We start from the raw sequence: 15,682 nt of genomic DNA, 5'->3' as shown, positions 1-15,682 counted from the left end.
ACATTCCCTGGGACATTCCCTGCCTTGCTGCTGTTTGTCCCCACCTCCTGCCATCCCTCCCACTCACAAATCCACACGGATCTGGAGCGGGGCCAGCTCCACGCTCTGGGAACTCAAAGCCAAGGTTCCCCCTCAGGACTCTGCCAGAGGGAAACTCCCGGTTTTCCGACCAGGGAATTCCCAGTTCCCCAGGCCCTGATCTCTGGGAACACCTCTGGGTGCTGAGGGAGGTGATGGGCAGCTCGGGGAGTGCTGGATGGGGTGGCACGGTGCAATCCTCCCCGCTCCCCGGGCTCTGAGAGAGCCAATGCCAACAGGTTGTGAGGTGTGCAGGGAGAGCAAACCACGTCTGTGGGACAGCAGAGCCCTTCAGCCAAATGAGGAAACGGCTTCACAATGTCCCTCTGTTGTCCACAGGTTCCCAAACAGGGAATTTATTCCTGTCCAGGTGATTCCCTGGGGGACAGGAGGTGTGGGGCCTGGAAGAGCAGCCTCCAGCAGGACTCCACACTCCCCAGGGCTCTTCAGCCTGGAGCTGGGCTGACAGAGCAACTTCTGTCCTGCCCTACACGCCCAGGGCCGGAGAGGGAGAAAAGGAAAGTGAAAGAGGAGCAGGGACACGCTGAGTGATTCAGCATAAAGCACCAGAGCCACCAGCCAGGCTCCAGTGCTGCCTCTGCACATTCCCAGCCCTGGGAGTCTGGAGCAGGGCGAGAGCCCTGTCACAGCAGGACCCAAACCTGCACAGTTTGGGCTAAGAGCCCTGCAAATTCCTTTCAACTTCCTGAAGCAGGAGCTCAGCCCTGAAAGCAGAGCCAGGCCCTGCACAAACACCACGTGAGCTAAAACAAAACAAAAACTGATGTGGCACCAAACCCGCTCTGACACACACCCAGAGCTGCAGCAAGCCTCCAGTGCCTTCCAAAAAGTCTCAGCTCTCTCCAGATAAACTCCAAATGCTCTCAACATCTTTGTTCCACTGCCTCAGGGGGGCAAGAAAGAGGCTTTGGGAAGAAAGTGGGGTTAGATTTGTGGTTTAGTTCGAGCAGAACTCAGACCCCACTTTGGACAGGGGTTCGGTCTCACGGCACAAAAGTCACTTTATCTTGCAGAACACAGCAAGGCTGAAGCTCTGCTGGGGCAGGTTTCCTGACCAGTGACAGGACATGATTTAGTTCTTTACCAAACCCTCCCTGCAGCTGGAAGGAGAGAGAAATGTGGTGTCCAGCAGAGCACTGGGAGAAGCCCAGTGTCACCAAAGGGCTCAGCAGGGCTGGGACACAACTGCACTGCAGCCAAAAGAAGTTCATTATTCCACTCCTTGGGAGCCAGACAAAGATGGTGCCAGGGTTCAGAACCAAAAAAGCTTTTTTTTTCTTGCAAACATTATAGGAACTTCAAAGCAGACCAAGTTTTTATTTCACCTACATGAGCAGGCTCCTGACCAGAAAAAGCATCTGAAGTTTTTTAGTTATAAGACAAACTGGAAAACTCAAGCTTAAAGAAGAGTTGGCAAATTCAGCAGCAATTCAAGCAATGAAGTCAATGCAAATGAGACAGAAAGGATCAGACTTTCCAAAGACTAAAAAGCACAACGTGCATGGCTGGCCTGGATGTCTTTTCTTTTTTTGTTTAACAAATCTGAATTGAGCATTATGCTGAAATATTCAGAAACAGGAGCACCCCATCACACCTGAAACAACAGCAAGGGTTCATTTGGAAGGGCTCGGTTCCTGAAGCCCCCAGCCTGTTGTAAGCCTGCAGTGCTCTGTCACAGAGCCTCAAATCCTCCCTGGCCCCTGCTGGGGGAGCAGCAATTCCTGAGGAGGGTGAGTGCACAGCCACATCCAGCCTTTCCCCCAGAAGGTGCCACTGGCACAAACCAGCACAGCTTTTGCAGAGGGCTCCCAGAGAGGAGCAGCTCAAGGGCTGCTGCTGGAATCACCTTGCAGGGAAGCTCCAGAGCTCTCCCCACCGTGGTCTCAGCAGGCAGGGATGCAGCAGCAAGCACAGAGGTGTGGGTGGGTGTCTGTGCACGTTTTTAGGTTTTCCTTTTTCTCAATGTACTCAGTCCAGAGCTGAACTATCCCAAGAGGCTCAACTCACTCCCAGTTTTGTCCATTCCCACATCTCCAGAGCATTTTCATTCCACACAACCACAGGACAGGAGGGGCTTTTGTGGCAGCTTGGACCAGCCTGGCCCAGAGCACAGCACCAGAGACCCTCCTGCTCACACACCCAAAGCAGGCTCTGGCCTCACCTGGAGATGGAGGTTGGATCTTGGTCTGGGACTTCTTTGAATCAGCAGCTGCAAAGATGTCTGGAGGGGGGTCCTCTCCCCTCTCGATCTTGCACTCGAAGGCGTACAGACACTGGATGTACTGCTTCTTCAGCGAGCTGGCCGCGCTGCTCGACGTGCCCACGTTCAGGTTGGTGGCCAGCTCACGCCACTTCTTGTTTTTGTTGACCTGCACAACCAAACAGGAGGCTCTGAACTCCAAATCCCAGCTGTACCTCCGAGAGGAGAGCTCAGCCCGTCCCAGCTCACACAAAGGGTGCAGTGAGGGCTGAGCAGAGCAGCCCCAAAACCACTGAACCCCCTTCTTCACCTACAGAAAACTTTTCAGATTTACAGGGACAGATTGCAAATCGAATTAGTCACGAGGTCAGCTGACAGCCAGGTGCAAAGACAAAAGACAGTGACACCAATCTTTGCACTGGACAAAGTGGGGAACGAGGGCTTGAACTGGATCTGGCCACAGACTGTTCTCACCCAGACAAAGGGAGAGCAGACATCTGGCTCTCTTAGAGGGCCCTGGGTTCTATTGACAGAAACCAAAGAGAGATAAAATGTGGCTCAATGGAAATTCATGGCTCACATCTGGCCAGAGAGCTGATCTTTGTGCTGTGGGCAGCTCTGTCCCCTGGCTGGGGTCACTGACCTGAGTCAATCCCCCGATCTCCTTGACGGAGATGTAGAGCCTGTACAGGTCCAGGGGCTTCCTGCCCACGGCTGGCAGGTTGGTCATGCCCATGGCCTTCTCCTCGGTGAAGGCCAGGTAACGATCCACCCACAGCTTCCTCTCGGGCTCCCCGCCCAGCTCGTACAGTTTGGTGATCTTCTCGTTGGTTGTGGTAGAGGAACTGGACTTCTGGGAGAAGGAAAGAGAGATCAGGACTGAGCAGCACAACAGCAGCTCCTGCGTGTCCCAGCTGGAATCCCAGCCCTGCTCCCCCCAGGCCCCTCATGCTGCCCCTGTCTCTTGTGTCTTTCACCACCTGCAGCAGAGGCACAGATGGCTCTGGCATTCCAAATCCTTATTTAAATACGAGCTCCCGAACTAGACATGTTCCTCAAACCTGCTGATGTTCCAGGTGAGCCCTAGACCCAAAACTGAGCGTGTTCACGGCTCGTGAGATGATCCTTCCACAGCACAGAGCGGGACAGAGCAGCCCTGATTTGTGGCCAAGAGCACTCAAGTCCTCTTTTGCCATAAATAAGAGAGGCAGATGCCAGAGACAGGAGCAGAAGCGAGAGAGCTCCTGGATCTGCTTGTGCTGGCACAGGGATCAAACCTGCTGAGCATCTGTTTCCCTTCAGGTAGCAAAGGAGGAGACCAGGGGCTCAGAAACTGCTTTTTTTGGTGGTTCTTTTGAAACTGGTAGCAGCAATGCAAAGAAAAACACTCCCTGAAGAACTTGTTTGCCTCCCTCTTCTGGCTTTAATACAGGATTAGTGAGAGGTTTGTTTGTGAAACAACTGCAACACTTTAGTTACCACGTCCCAGCTGAGAGCTAACTCGCTCCAGGCCCACTCCACCAACAAACTCAGGTTTGTTTACGCTGCTTTTGGCAGTTTCACTGTGGCAGGTAATAATTCCTAATACTGAATTTGTTTTCCAGGTGAAATCCATGACTCCCATAGGACTGGGAAACGCTCCCCTCCATTTCTCACACTGTGCAATCCAAGCCAACACACAGCACATGGCTTTATTTCCCTGGATGCTGAAGAGGATGGGAGTCAATAAAAACAAAACCCAGAACATTTTACCTTTGACTTGGATTCTGCTTTGGGCGTCCCATCTGCCTTGTTGTTCATTTTAGTTGCAGGTGTTAATTTGACATCCCCGAGTCCCATCATTTCAGGGCTTGCTGCCATCCCTGGGAAATGAAAGGAATCTTTAAAAACACTGATTTTCCTCCCAGTGCAATGAAATGAGTGAAATCCTGAAGCTCTGGCTCACCTGCAGAGTTGTTGGCCATGTTTCCCCCCATGGGGTAGGGTGGGCCCTGGGGGTTTATCATGCCAGCCATGCTGTTAATCCCCTGCCCGTAAGGAGCTCCAGTGCCCATCATTCCCCCCTGATTCATGTTGGGATAACCAGGAGGCCTGGAGGAAGAAACAGACACTTACTCCACATGTTAAGCACTAGGATATTGCCTTCTGAGGAAGCAGCTTTGCTAAAGGAAACCTAAAAAGGCCATGGAGAAGTCACTTGCCCCAAACCATTTTTCCAAGGGAAGAACAAAGATCAGGTGCTCTTGTAAAGCTCAGGACCCAGAGCCCAAGTCACGCTCAGGAGAAAAGGGGATGCAAACCCTTTGGAAAGTGGGACTTGATCTCTGGACATTTTCACCCTTCATCTTGTTCTACATCCACAAACTGAGCCTCATTTCAGTTGTTAAATTGCCTTTAGCCTGCAGCCCTGGGCAGGGGAGTGAGAATGCAGGATTTACAATCGTGGAATGTCCTGGGTTGGAAGCATTGTTTCCCAGGTACTGCAAACTTCCCACACAACTCTGGCTCCAGCTTCTTCCCCCAGGGGACAGCCATGGGTGCCTTTAGTGGGGTTTGGGAACTTGGCAGCCACAGGGAAAAGCAGGAGGTTGCAGGAGCAGCCCTCAGGTGAAGACAAAGAGCAGTGTCCAGTCAAACAAATACATCCAGCAGTTCTGGGGGAACACAATTTAAGAGCATGTTCATGGCTCCCATGGCATTCTGGTAGGCCACACACACCTACCCTGAAATGGGCAATAAGGGAAAAAACCACCACAGAAAACAGTTCAAAGTTCAGAGCTGAATTCCAGCTCCTTTCCCACAGCTGCTCATCGAGGCCCTAAAAGGAAGAAGCTCCTCACACTGGACAAGCAATGCCTTGGATCACACACAGCTGGGTGGCTGCTGCATTTAGGGGCTGCAGAGTCTCCAAGGCACCCAGGGAACAGAAGACCAGAGAGCAAAATGCAAAAACAACTGAAGGGATCTCAGAGTTAAGCATGAAAAAATTCCCTAAGTGTGTCATTAATTATGTAGAGAGTGCTGGAATGGTTTGGGGTGGACAGATCCTAAAGAAAGATCCTGTTCCACCCCTGCCATGGCAGGGACACCTCCCACCATCCCAGGCTGCTCCCAGCCCCTTCCAGCCTGGCCTTGGAGAGAGCCACAGCTGCTCTGGGCATTCCAACACACAGGTTTTCCTCTCTTCCTTTCTAACACTGGAGAACCAACCCTCCAGGAAGGAAAAAAACCCTCCAGGAAGGAAAAAAACCCTCCAGGAAGGAAAAAAAACCTCCAGGAAGGAAAAAAACCCTTCAGGAAGGACAAAGACCCTCCAGGAAGGACAAAGACCCTCCAGGAAGGAAAAAAAAACCCCAGGAAGGACAAAGACCCTCTAGGAAAGAGAAGATCCCTGCAGGAAGGAAAAAGACCCTCTAGGAAGGGAAGAAAGCCCTCTAGGAAGGAAAAAACCCTCCAGGAAGGACAAAAACCCTCCAGGAAGGACAAAGACCCTCTAGGAAGGACAAAGACCCTCCAGGAAGGACAGAACCCCTCCAGGAAAGAGAAGATCCCTCCAGGAAGGACAAAAACCCTCTAGGAAGGACAGAACCCCCCAGGAAGGACAAAACCCCCCCAGGAAGGACAGAACCCCCCCAGGAAGGACAGAACCCCCCCAGGAAGGACAGAACCCGCCCCCAGCAGTCTCTCTGAGCGTTGTCCCCAGCCTCCCTACCTGTTCTGGATGGAGTTGGCTGCGGCGTGCATGGCGGCGGCGGCGGCCTCCTGCGCCTTGCGGTTCATGCCGGCGGGCGGGGGGCACATGCCGCTGCCCACCTGGGGGGGGATGCTGCCCATGTTGGGGCCGTAGGGCCGGCTGCCCATGGCTGCGTGGCCCATCCTGCCCGGGGGCAGCCCGCTGTACGGGGGCACCCCGCTCTGCCCGTGCAGAGGGTTGATGCTGCCCCCCATGCCCGGGCTGGGGTAGCTGGCGTTGGACATGGCGTTGTAGTTGGGCTGCCTGGGGTAACCTCCTGGGGAGGGGAACACACACAGGGCACGCTCAAACGGGGAGGTTTATGAATCACCGTCAAAAATCTGCTATCGGCAAATATTTAAGGATCGCTAACGGAGATGAGGGGGAGTGTTCGCACCTCAACACAAAGTCAAAGCACTTGGATATAAGCCACGTAAAATGTGTTGTGACACAGCCAAGGAACAACATCGATTCAGGAGCTGCCTGAAACTCTCCCAAACCTCAGCCCAGCACGGGGAGCTAAATGGTCCAGGACAGGATGGAAAATCCCACGTTAACCCTTCCCAAAACGCGACCTGCTAATTCCCAAGTGAGGAGGAAGATTCCTGCTTTTAGAAGTACAGCTGTCCCTGAAGGCAACACATTCCATCCATCTCAACAGAGGCAAAGCTCTGGCTGGTATCACCCACAGATTAAGAGAGGACAAATCAAAACATTTATCACGGAATCACGGATTGGTTTGGAAGGGACCTTGAAGAGCATCCCATGGGCAGGGTCACCTTCCACTACCCCAGCTTGCTCCAACCTGCCCTTGAACGCCCAGGGACGGGGCAGCCACAGCTTCTCTGGGCAACCTGTGTCCCCAGCACGACAGCAGGACAGAGAGAGGCCTTTTGTGGCTCAGTTCCCACCTTGAGGTCCGTACTGCCCGCCCTGGGGTCCGTAGCTCCCCATGGAGTTCTGCTGGTAGGGCCCCATGCCGGCGTGCATCTGTGCTCCCGAGGACTGCCGGGGGGATAAGGCTGAGCCGGGCTGGGGGGAGCTGTACTGGGGCATCTGGGGGTTCCTCTGCAGGTACCCTGCACACCAGGAGGGAGAAAATGGTTACTGCAAAGCATCTGGAGCTGCCGCTGCACACACGTGTTCCAGCCAACAGCCCCCAGCACTGACAGAATCCTTCCAGCAACAGCCTCGACACATTTTAGTGGCTGCATTAAGGAGCCAGTGTTATCTGAGCAGATAACAGATCCAATTTCCTGTTTTAGCCAGAAAAAAAAAAAACCCTTAGTGTCACAGCAGAAGCCAGTACAGCTCTGCAAATCCTTGGGGCTTCTTGTTCTTGGTTTTTGTTCACTTGTTTGTTTTCTCAGGGTGACAGCTCCATACCTTCAGCCAGGAGAGCTGAAATTTTACATGTGTTTTTCCCCCCAAAACCTTACTCTCTCACAGGGGAAAGGCACACAGCATTGCTGTGAGCACCCCTTGTTTGGAAGCTTAAAGAAAGCACGTTGAGAAGCCAGACAAAACATCTTGGAAGCCAAAGCACCTGTTTGGATGGAACACTTGGAGGCCAAACAGCCACCAGCAGCTGAATTTACTGCAAGGTGCCTCAGCACTTCAGCCTGGGGCAGTTTTTGGTGCTCTCTCCCACAGGAGTCACGTCCCCAGGCCAGGTAAGTGAAGTGAACTCGTGCACCCACCTCGGTCCTGCGCGATGCTCGACTGGTTCATGGAGGGGTGCAGGATCGTGTCCGACTGGCCGCTGGGCGGGCGGGGAGGCATCTGATTGCCTGGGCCACAGAAAGGACACAGAAAGATCATCAGCAGCTGCTCCCCACACACCCAGCAGGGAGCAGAGCCACCCCAGAACCCCAGAGAGCCCCAGGACAAGGGGATGGAGCCGTGGGAAGGAGGAACAACGGCAAGCGCCGCTGCAATGGCACCGCTGGCTCGCAGCACCCCACGCAGCCCCCGAGAGCTGCAGCCCTCTCACACCAACAAAGGAGCTCAGAGGAGCTCAGAAATCACCCAGAGCTGGCTCTGGGCAGCTCCTCCCCCTGGGCAGCACGGCTCAGAGCCCGGCAGGTGCGAGGTTACCTGGGACTGCAGCAGGGGAGAGGGGGCCGGAGCGGGACTGAGCAACGCTGGCTGGAGATCCAACTGGGGACGGGGAGGGTCCTCTGATGCCTGGCAGGTGAGGAGAGGTATGTGGCGAGAAAGGAGACTGAGCTGGGTTACTCTGCTCTCCTTGGCTGCTGGAAATCCCTGATGTGCTTACTCCAGGGCTCAGGGCTCCTTCGGTCCCCATGGGCAGGTCATCTATGGAACCAGACAGGTCCTGCAGGGCACACAAACACATCAGAAACCACAGAGCCACGGGGCTGCTCTGCTCTCACACACGGCTCAGGCACAGCTCCTGTCCCTGGGCACGCAGCACTCGGTGATCTCTGCTTTCTGCTGCTGCCAGAGCTGCAGCTGCCACACCTGTCCTATCCTGCTGCCAGTCTGAAGCCAGCAGCTCCTCAGCTGCCTTGCTGCTGGCCCAAACAACTGGCTAATGCTCCTACTTGCTCCTTTTGATTCAGTTTAGAGGTGGGAAGTTAAAGAATGCATCAACAGCACACGTAAAACTGCAAACACAGGAGACAGTCCATGTGATCGTGGCTTGGAAGGGAAACGTGGCTCAGCCTCTGAAAGACAGAAAACTCCTGCCTCACCATAATTAATTCATAAACCTCCTATGAGCTGGGAAACTACTCACTTGAGATGGATAAAAACAAACTAAACAGAGATTTAAAAGAAAACCATAAAATACTCTTCAGGGTTCCCACTTCCCTTTCTTCAAAGACAGCAAAAATTAGCAGTTACTGCGTCAACCTGTAAAGTTTAGCTTTTCTCCAAGGCAAAGCTAGAGAACACCCTTCCTTCTGCATCTATTCACCTTGGAGAAGAAAAGCACAAAAAGCCTGAGAGAGCTGAAACCTCCAATTGCCACAGCAGCAAAGTGACGGCATCAAAAAGCAGCTGGCAAGTGTGAAAATGGGGATAATTCCAAGGAGCTGATGTCCAACATGCCCCGCTGTGCTGGCTGGTTGGTAACAAGGTGCATCAGCTGCAGTGAATGATCAGCCACAGCCACAGGAAGTGGCAGAGTATTTGAACAGAAAGCTGGCAAGTTGTAACTATTGCAGGGATTAGATAAAATCTCTGCCAGAGGTTCAAAGGATCACGGCAGGTGAAGAAGTGGAGGCCAAAGCTTACCAGGACTTCACTTACCCTTCCTAAGTCTTCCAGAGCAATCAGCTCTGGATCAGAAGGGTTCTGGGCGAGCCCTGAGGGAATCCCAGGTCATTCTCCCTGCACAGAATTCAGCACAAGCAGAGCCAACCTCATTTAAACCCCACAGAGAACGGCTGAGGCAGCTGATAAATCACCTGGACACCCTGGTTTCATTTACACTGACAGCACAATTCCTGCTTCAGCAGCACTTCAGGGAATGTTTTCCCAGTGCTGGCAGTGCAGATGGACCTGGAACTCCAGACTCTTGGGGAGTCCCCAACAGCAGGGACGTGCAGAGGCTCAGACAGCACATCCAGGACGTGGAAATCATGGAGAAAGTGGAATTATGAGGAATAAAAGCCAACACCCAAGCATCACCCCCGTGGGACAGAGGGCAGAGCTGGGCCTCAGCACCACCTTCAGCTGCTGCAGCACAGCAGTTTCCCCTGTTTTAATGGAATTTGAACAAAATGCTTCTAACAAATGCTGGCAAGTGTTACATTGGAGCTGCAGAGCCCAGGCACTTGGTGGGATGATTTAGTGCAGAGCGTGTCCTGCCTCCCCTTCCATTACTGCTCCTGTTGGAGAGCTCATTTCCTGCACCACAGTCTCTGAGGTGTATTTGCTTACTGCTCAAGTATCATCTTCCTGAGGGGGGAAAAAAAATGCTTTGTTTTATTTCAATGAAAGCTAAAAAAACTGCAGAAAAAGCCTAAAAATAGTTTCTGAGATCTCTTGCAATTTTCACTACTTTCCTATTGTAACATCAAAAGCATTGCTCCTTTATGCTGCTATTTGGGTGCTTTTCCCTGGACAACTTTGACAAATCCCACATTCCTACTGAGGAAACCATCTGAAGTGGGAGTAAAGAGACATTATTTCCAACATTCTGCATTAAAAAGCATCAACCAACACAAACAATCAAGAGCAAAACACTCCTCTCGCTGAGATTTACTGCACCCAACGATACAAGGCACAAAGAGATTCCCCCAGAGCCCACAGAGGGATCAGAATGTCCAGAAACCAGTTCAGACCAGCCTCCAACTGCATGGAAATACTGCCATGTCCCTTCAGTACGGGAAGGTTGGAATCACCGAGTGCATCCAACGCTTTTCCTCATCACTGAGATGGAGTTGGGAGGCCAAACCCATTTCCAGCTCTGGAATTCTGCACCACGTAAGCTCCTGGTGGAGGGGGTTTTAGTGCCTGGGCTGCAGAGATGAGGGGCTTTTAGGCTCAAGGGGAAAAAAAACACATTAAAAATGTGCACCTGGGACAAATGCTGGCATGAAAGAACAGCTACAGAGCAAGCATGCAGGGTGAAATGTGAATTTCCTTTCTTTAGCTGGGCTAAGTGCTTCTCCAAGAGGCAAGGAGAAGGTTTTGTGTGGAGGGAGCTCAGGATGTGTGGAGGTCACTGCTCCATGGCCTGGGCAATATTCCACATGAACTGGGCAGCACAAGAGGGTGAGGCCTGGGAATGCCAGACATGAAAATATCTGCGAGACATAAAATGAAGGAACGTTAAAAACGGTTTGAAAATTAATTCCTAAGAGGTAAGCAACGATCTCCAGAGCTCATGCCTTCCACCTTGCCCGTGTATCAATGCTCCAGTACTCAAATCATTAAAAACATCCTGTTTTAAGGAAGCAGCTGGGCCCTGGGTGGCTGCACCCCTGGGAGCCCCTCTCATACCCATGAGAGACCCCCAGAGGAACAGCAGAGCTTTGGCTGTGCATCAGCCCCCCGATTATTATCAGTTGAAATGACTTTAAAGTGAATTTCACATCCTTTCCCAGCTGTTGGGACATGAGTTGAAACAGGAGCGTCAAAACCAAGCAACTCCTGAAGCGACTTCCACCTCCAAAGAGATGTAAGTTTTATAAATTCCAACAATAAAGTCATTTCCCAGCAAAGAAGGGTTCAGCCAGCACAGCAGCATTTTCTGAGCGTGTTATTCAGCAGGGCTGAGCTGCTCAGAAGGGAAACTCCTGTGAGGGGAAGGAGAAAACATGGACTGGAATGTGTGAGCCCCTCCATCAGTGAGGAGATGCTTTCCTCCCTTCAAATCCTCCAAGCCCCAGGGGCACCAGGGGTTAATTAAACCTAAATGACACCCCCAGCTCCGACAGCCCAAACCAGGAGGAAAGGAAATCCCTGCATCTCCCTGCAGCCCGTTCTCAGGGCAGCCCCAGCAGAGAAGGCTTTCAAAACAATAAAAGCTGATGGAAATAATGGAGACCTGCTGCCGTCAGGGGGTTCTGGAGGGAGCCCAAGAGCAGAGGGCCTGGGAGGTTTTATTTTCCTCCCACGGAGCACCGGGGGAGCCCTGGGAAGCCACAGCAGGAGAAGGGCTCTCCCCTTCCCTCTGCCAGCACAGCCAGGGAGCCCAGACAGGAGGTGAGGCTCGGCAGCAGCGGCTCTGCCAACTCAAGGAGACGTCAGGGTCTGGAGAATTTCCTCACGTGTTTCCAATGTGTTTTTTATGCATTTTATTGCTCATCTGCCATGCAGATCAAAAACGCTGGAGGGATTCCAACTATTTCACACAGAATCTCACACTCCAGGCTGGCTGCAGCCCCAAAGCCTGAGTTTCTTCACTTGAAATAGTGCCCAGTGTTATTTTGGGATGTGACCTGATAGCGGAAGCCCACGGGGACCCTGGAGCTGAGCGGTTCCAGCTGCGAGAGGCTGCCCAGGCCGGGCCGGTGCCAGCGCGGGGCTGTCGGTGCTGCTGACAAACAGGGCACCGCCACCTCCTCCTCACACCACAACAAATCCACACAATCTGCTCCCCCAGGAGGGCAGGGACTGCACCCCTCGCAGGGAAAGGGCTGCAGGTCCTGGCATGAGCAGCACGAGGAGCCGGGTGCTGTGTGCTGGAAACAGCCGGGACTCTTTTATCTGGCAGCAGGAACCAGCACCCCTCTATCTGATAGAGCTCGTTTGTTAAACAAACACAGAGATGAAACGACGAGAAATGCTTGAGATCAAGGTAACAAAATCCCAGAGGAGCAGAGAGAGGCTGCTCCAGCCCATCCCACCGATCTGGAAGAGCAGGAAGACTGACCAGAAAGTAAATGGAATTTACCTTTACAGGGGACTGCAGCCTCCCCTGGCCATCCCCAGCCCCTCCAGTGGGAAGTGTGGGGGAGCTGGGAATGATCTCGGCAGGATCAGATCACCAGACAGCACTCAAGGAAATTATGCTCTGAGACGAGCATGTGGTGGAGCTTATAAATTCTGTAAGGCCAGTTGTTTCCATAAGATGCTCACATGCAAGGCCAGAGAACAATGGCTAAATTTATTCTCCAGTCCTTTCTGAAAGGGAAAAAGCCTCTTCCTTCCTTCTAATTGAAATCTTCACTTTCTATTACAAACTCTTTCTCTGTGCAGTTGCTTTTCCACTTATTCAAGAACTACCAACGTTTAAAAATCACAAGCTTGTCCTTTCCTTCCCCTTTATTTCCACACCCAAAATACCTCAATCCTCTCTATCACAACAATCACACAGCTGACTGGCAGGATCTCCCTGCTATTTTGGGGACATGGATAGACTTGTTCCTCCCTTGGCAGCACAGACAAATGCTGCCTCTGGTGCTCCACACAAGTCTCTCCTGGAGCTCCATGCTCCACTCACAGCACACCCACAAAGGAGCCCCAGGGTTCCACACAAGTGGCACAAGGGTCTTTCCTGCTGTGCCTCTTCCAGGTGGGTCCCCCAGCAGAAACCAGAAGCTGGAGCTTGGGAACAAGTTCAGCTCCAGTGGAAACCCAGCTGATTCTTTTCATCCAGCCAGATTTATCATCCAGTATCTCCAAAACAGAACAGAGATTTTTCCAAGCCCTGTCCTACCCCAAAAACATACAACTTGTGCCAGGGATGGCCACCATTCCCCTTACTCTGCTTTTCTACCACCAGTTATTGTGGAGAGAACACGAGTCCATCTGTCCAGCACCAAAAACAGCTTCAGGATCATTCCCGGTGTGGGGACGGGCTGGACAAGACACAAAGGGGATGTTCCCCTTCGAAATGGGACAAGACCAGCAGCCAGAAGGAACAAAGGGATTTATCTGCAATGAAATCACTGGGAATGGCCCCTTGGATATGGGCCTGGAAGCTCAACCTCTGATGACATAAAAGCAACTGGAAAGGAGCTCAGCAAGAGGAAAGAACATCAAGACCCTGGTACCAAACTGAGGCTGCCATAAGGACCTGGGGGCCCTCAGGTGCCACTCACTCATCCCCACAGTCCTCACGGAGGGGAAGGAAGTGCTGGACTTCCACCACTTCAAGGGGAAAACACCTGCCCACTAAAACAAACACCAGAGAGGTAACGCAGCAAGGCTCCAGCCTCCTCTGCACAGTCCATATTCCCTTCCCTTCCGAGGAGTTCCAGCTCCTCTCAGGCAGCAGCGCTGAGAATTACAAACCTAAGATGGGGACTGGAACATGCCAGAGAGATTCGTGCAGTTTCCTTGCTGAAAAAAGAAGCTGAGGAGCTCATTCTCCCAGGCTGGCTTCAGACAAACTGGGAGAAGCTGCTGGCTCGAGCTGCACTGCAGGGAAGGGAGCCTTCCAGAGGAGGCTGGCAGGAGGAGGGGCTTGGTGCCACACCAGAAATTTTACTCTGATTGCAAAAATAAGCTGCTGTTCTAATCCAGCTCAGTAAATGGAGGTGAGGCACAGGATGGAGCAGGGAGGAGGACAGAGGGAAGCGCTGCTGGCTGTGCCACATTCCTGCACCGGAGCCTTGCGGAACAGCCGGCGCTGCTACCGCAGCAGCCATTGATTTTTCAGAGGTCGATACTCCACTCCCACAGATCTCCTCGGCAGGAGCTTTAATCACATCTCCTGCTCCTACCCTGTGCCACCCCTCCTTCTCTTCCCCCTCCAAATAAAATAAAATAAAATAAAATGTATTAAAAAAAAAAGGGGGGAGGGTGAGGGGGCTTCCCTCCCCCTCTGAGCACGGAGCAGGCGAACAAATCTCATCTTCTCCGTCTTTGGAGAGCGGAGATTCAGAGCTGTAGTTGCAGCACAAAGTAGAGAAGGAGTAAAACATGATTCATCCACAGAACAAGATGTCGCTGGAGGGAGAACCCGCCATGTGGAAGGGCAGCATTCCCACCCGGAAAGTGCCGGGCTCTTCCACAGGACCCTGCGAGGTGCAGCAGCCAAACCCCACACAGGAGTTCCCATTTAACCCCTTGGACACTGCTCAGCTGATAACCAGGGCTCCCAGCTTCACACAATGTTTGTGTACAACATCAAACATCCGAGGCAGCAGGAAAATGAGGAATTTTTCCAGACAGGGCGGCGTCACCTCAGCCGTGCCAGGAGCTGTCCCGTCCATCCAGCCCAAAAGGGTGACACCTGCAGCTCCTGCAACAGCACTGAGCCCAAAACCAGCTGCAGGAAACAGGCAGGAGGGTCCTGGGCACAGGAAAAGCAACACGGCAGCAGCAGCAGAGGATGCTGTCACTGGATTCCTGGGAGCTGTGGGGATGCAGGGATCTCCGAGCCATCGAGGGCAAAGGCTGCTCTTGGAAAGGCAGGTGCAGCAGGGAAATGAGTGCAGGCCTTAGCTGACAGACCTGTTTATTCAAAGAGCTTTTGTTTTCCTTCCACAGCTTTTTACATCTCCTCATCCAAGTCTGAAGACCAAACACAGAGGGATGGAGGAGGCAGGAAGCTCCCCTTCCACTGCCAGACTCGAGGACATTCCCATTCCCCAGCTTCTCTGGAAGGCGCTCCCAGGCTCGTGTTCCACACGCTGAGACTCCAAAGCATTTAGTCATCCCAGCATGTGACTGTGCCACCATGCCAAGCACCCCAGCCAGGATGGGCAAAGGGAAGCAGCAAAGGCAGGAGCCTGAAATTATTACAAAATTTACAAGGCCCCTGTTTTAACCTGTTTGGTTAAAATCCAAAGTACAATCCATGTACTTTGGAGTTTAAGGTAAATCAGCGTTTAGTATTCTCATCAGCCTCTGAACCAATTAACAGTGACAGGATCCATTTCTAAAAAAGCAGGAGGAAGGTTTTAGGACAGAAGAAGATTTCTAAGGTCAGGTGTGGCAGTGTTCAAAGCCTCAGTGACCCTGCAAGTGCTCCATGCAGCACAGGAAGGTCACCCCAACACGGCCTCCCTCCAGCACAGCGGGGCCTGGCCGGGGTCAGCTTGGATGGAAGGGGAAGAGGATGAGGATCAAACACCCAACACCACTCACAGAGGCTTCCACACCGTTTAAAGGGTCTCCAGTGACACCCAGTCAGCAGCAGAGAGGAAGGGAAAGCCTGATTTCCTCGATTTCCCTGCTGGGAGAGCAGAAGCTCAGCCCCCGGGCACGGCGCTGGATCCTGCGGC

General features: G+C 52.6%; 1 protein-coding gene across 2 annotated transcripts in view; it reads right to left on the bottom strand.

Annotated features, from left to right (window-relative positions):
- Nucleotides 1-15,682, bottom strand: part of ARID1A (AT-rich interaction domain 1A) — a 33,527-nt gene that overhangs the window by 9,743 nt on the left and 8,102 nt on the right. Inside the window, exons 4-11 of one of the 2 annotated variants that reach the window (XM_033519624.1) lie at nt 8,130-8,370; nt 7,733-7,822; nt 6,944-7,111; nt 6,012-6,309; nt 4,245-4,390; nt 4,052-4,161; nt 2,943-3,149; nt 2,261-2,468 (exon numbers count right to left, since the gene is read on the bottom strand). In XM_033519624.1, the coding sequence (XP_033375515.1) occupies nt 2,261-2,468; nt 2,943-3,149; nt 4,052-4,161; nt 4,245-4,390; nt 6,012-6,309; nt 6,944-7,111; nt 7,733-7,822; nt 8,130-8,370 (1,468 nt within the window). Of the gene's footprint in view, nt 1-2,260; nt 2,469-2,942; nt 3,153-4,051; nt 4,162-4,244; nt 4,391-6,011; nt 6,310-6,943; nt 7,112-7,732; nt 7,823-8,129; nt 8,371-15,682 lie in introns of both variants that reach the window. The other variant, XM_033519623.1, reaches the window with a different exon arrangement.

Source organism: Parus major, chromosome 23 (genome assembly GCF_001522545.3).
Source record: "Parus major isolate Abel chromosome 23, Parus_major1.1, whole genome shotgun sequence".
Lineage (NCBI taxonomy): Eukaryota > Metazoa > Chordata > Aves > Passeriformes > Paridae > Parus > Parus major.
Note: the sequence above shows the minus strand (reverse complement) of the source record. Positions and strands in the feature narration are given on the sequence as shown.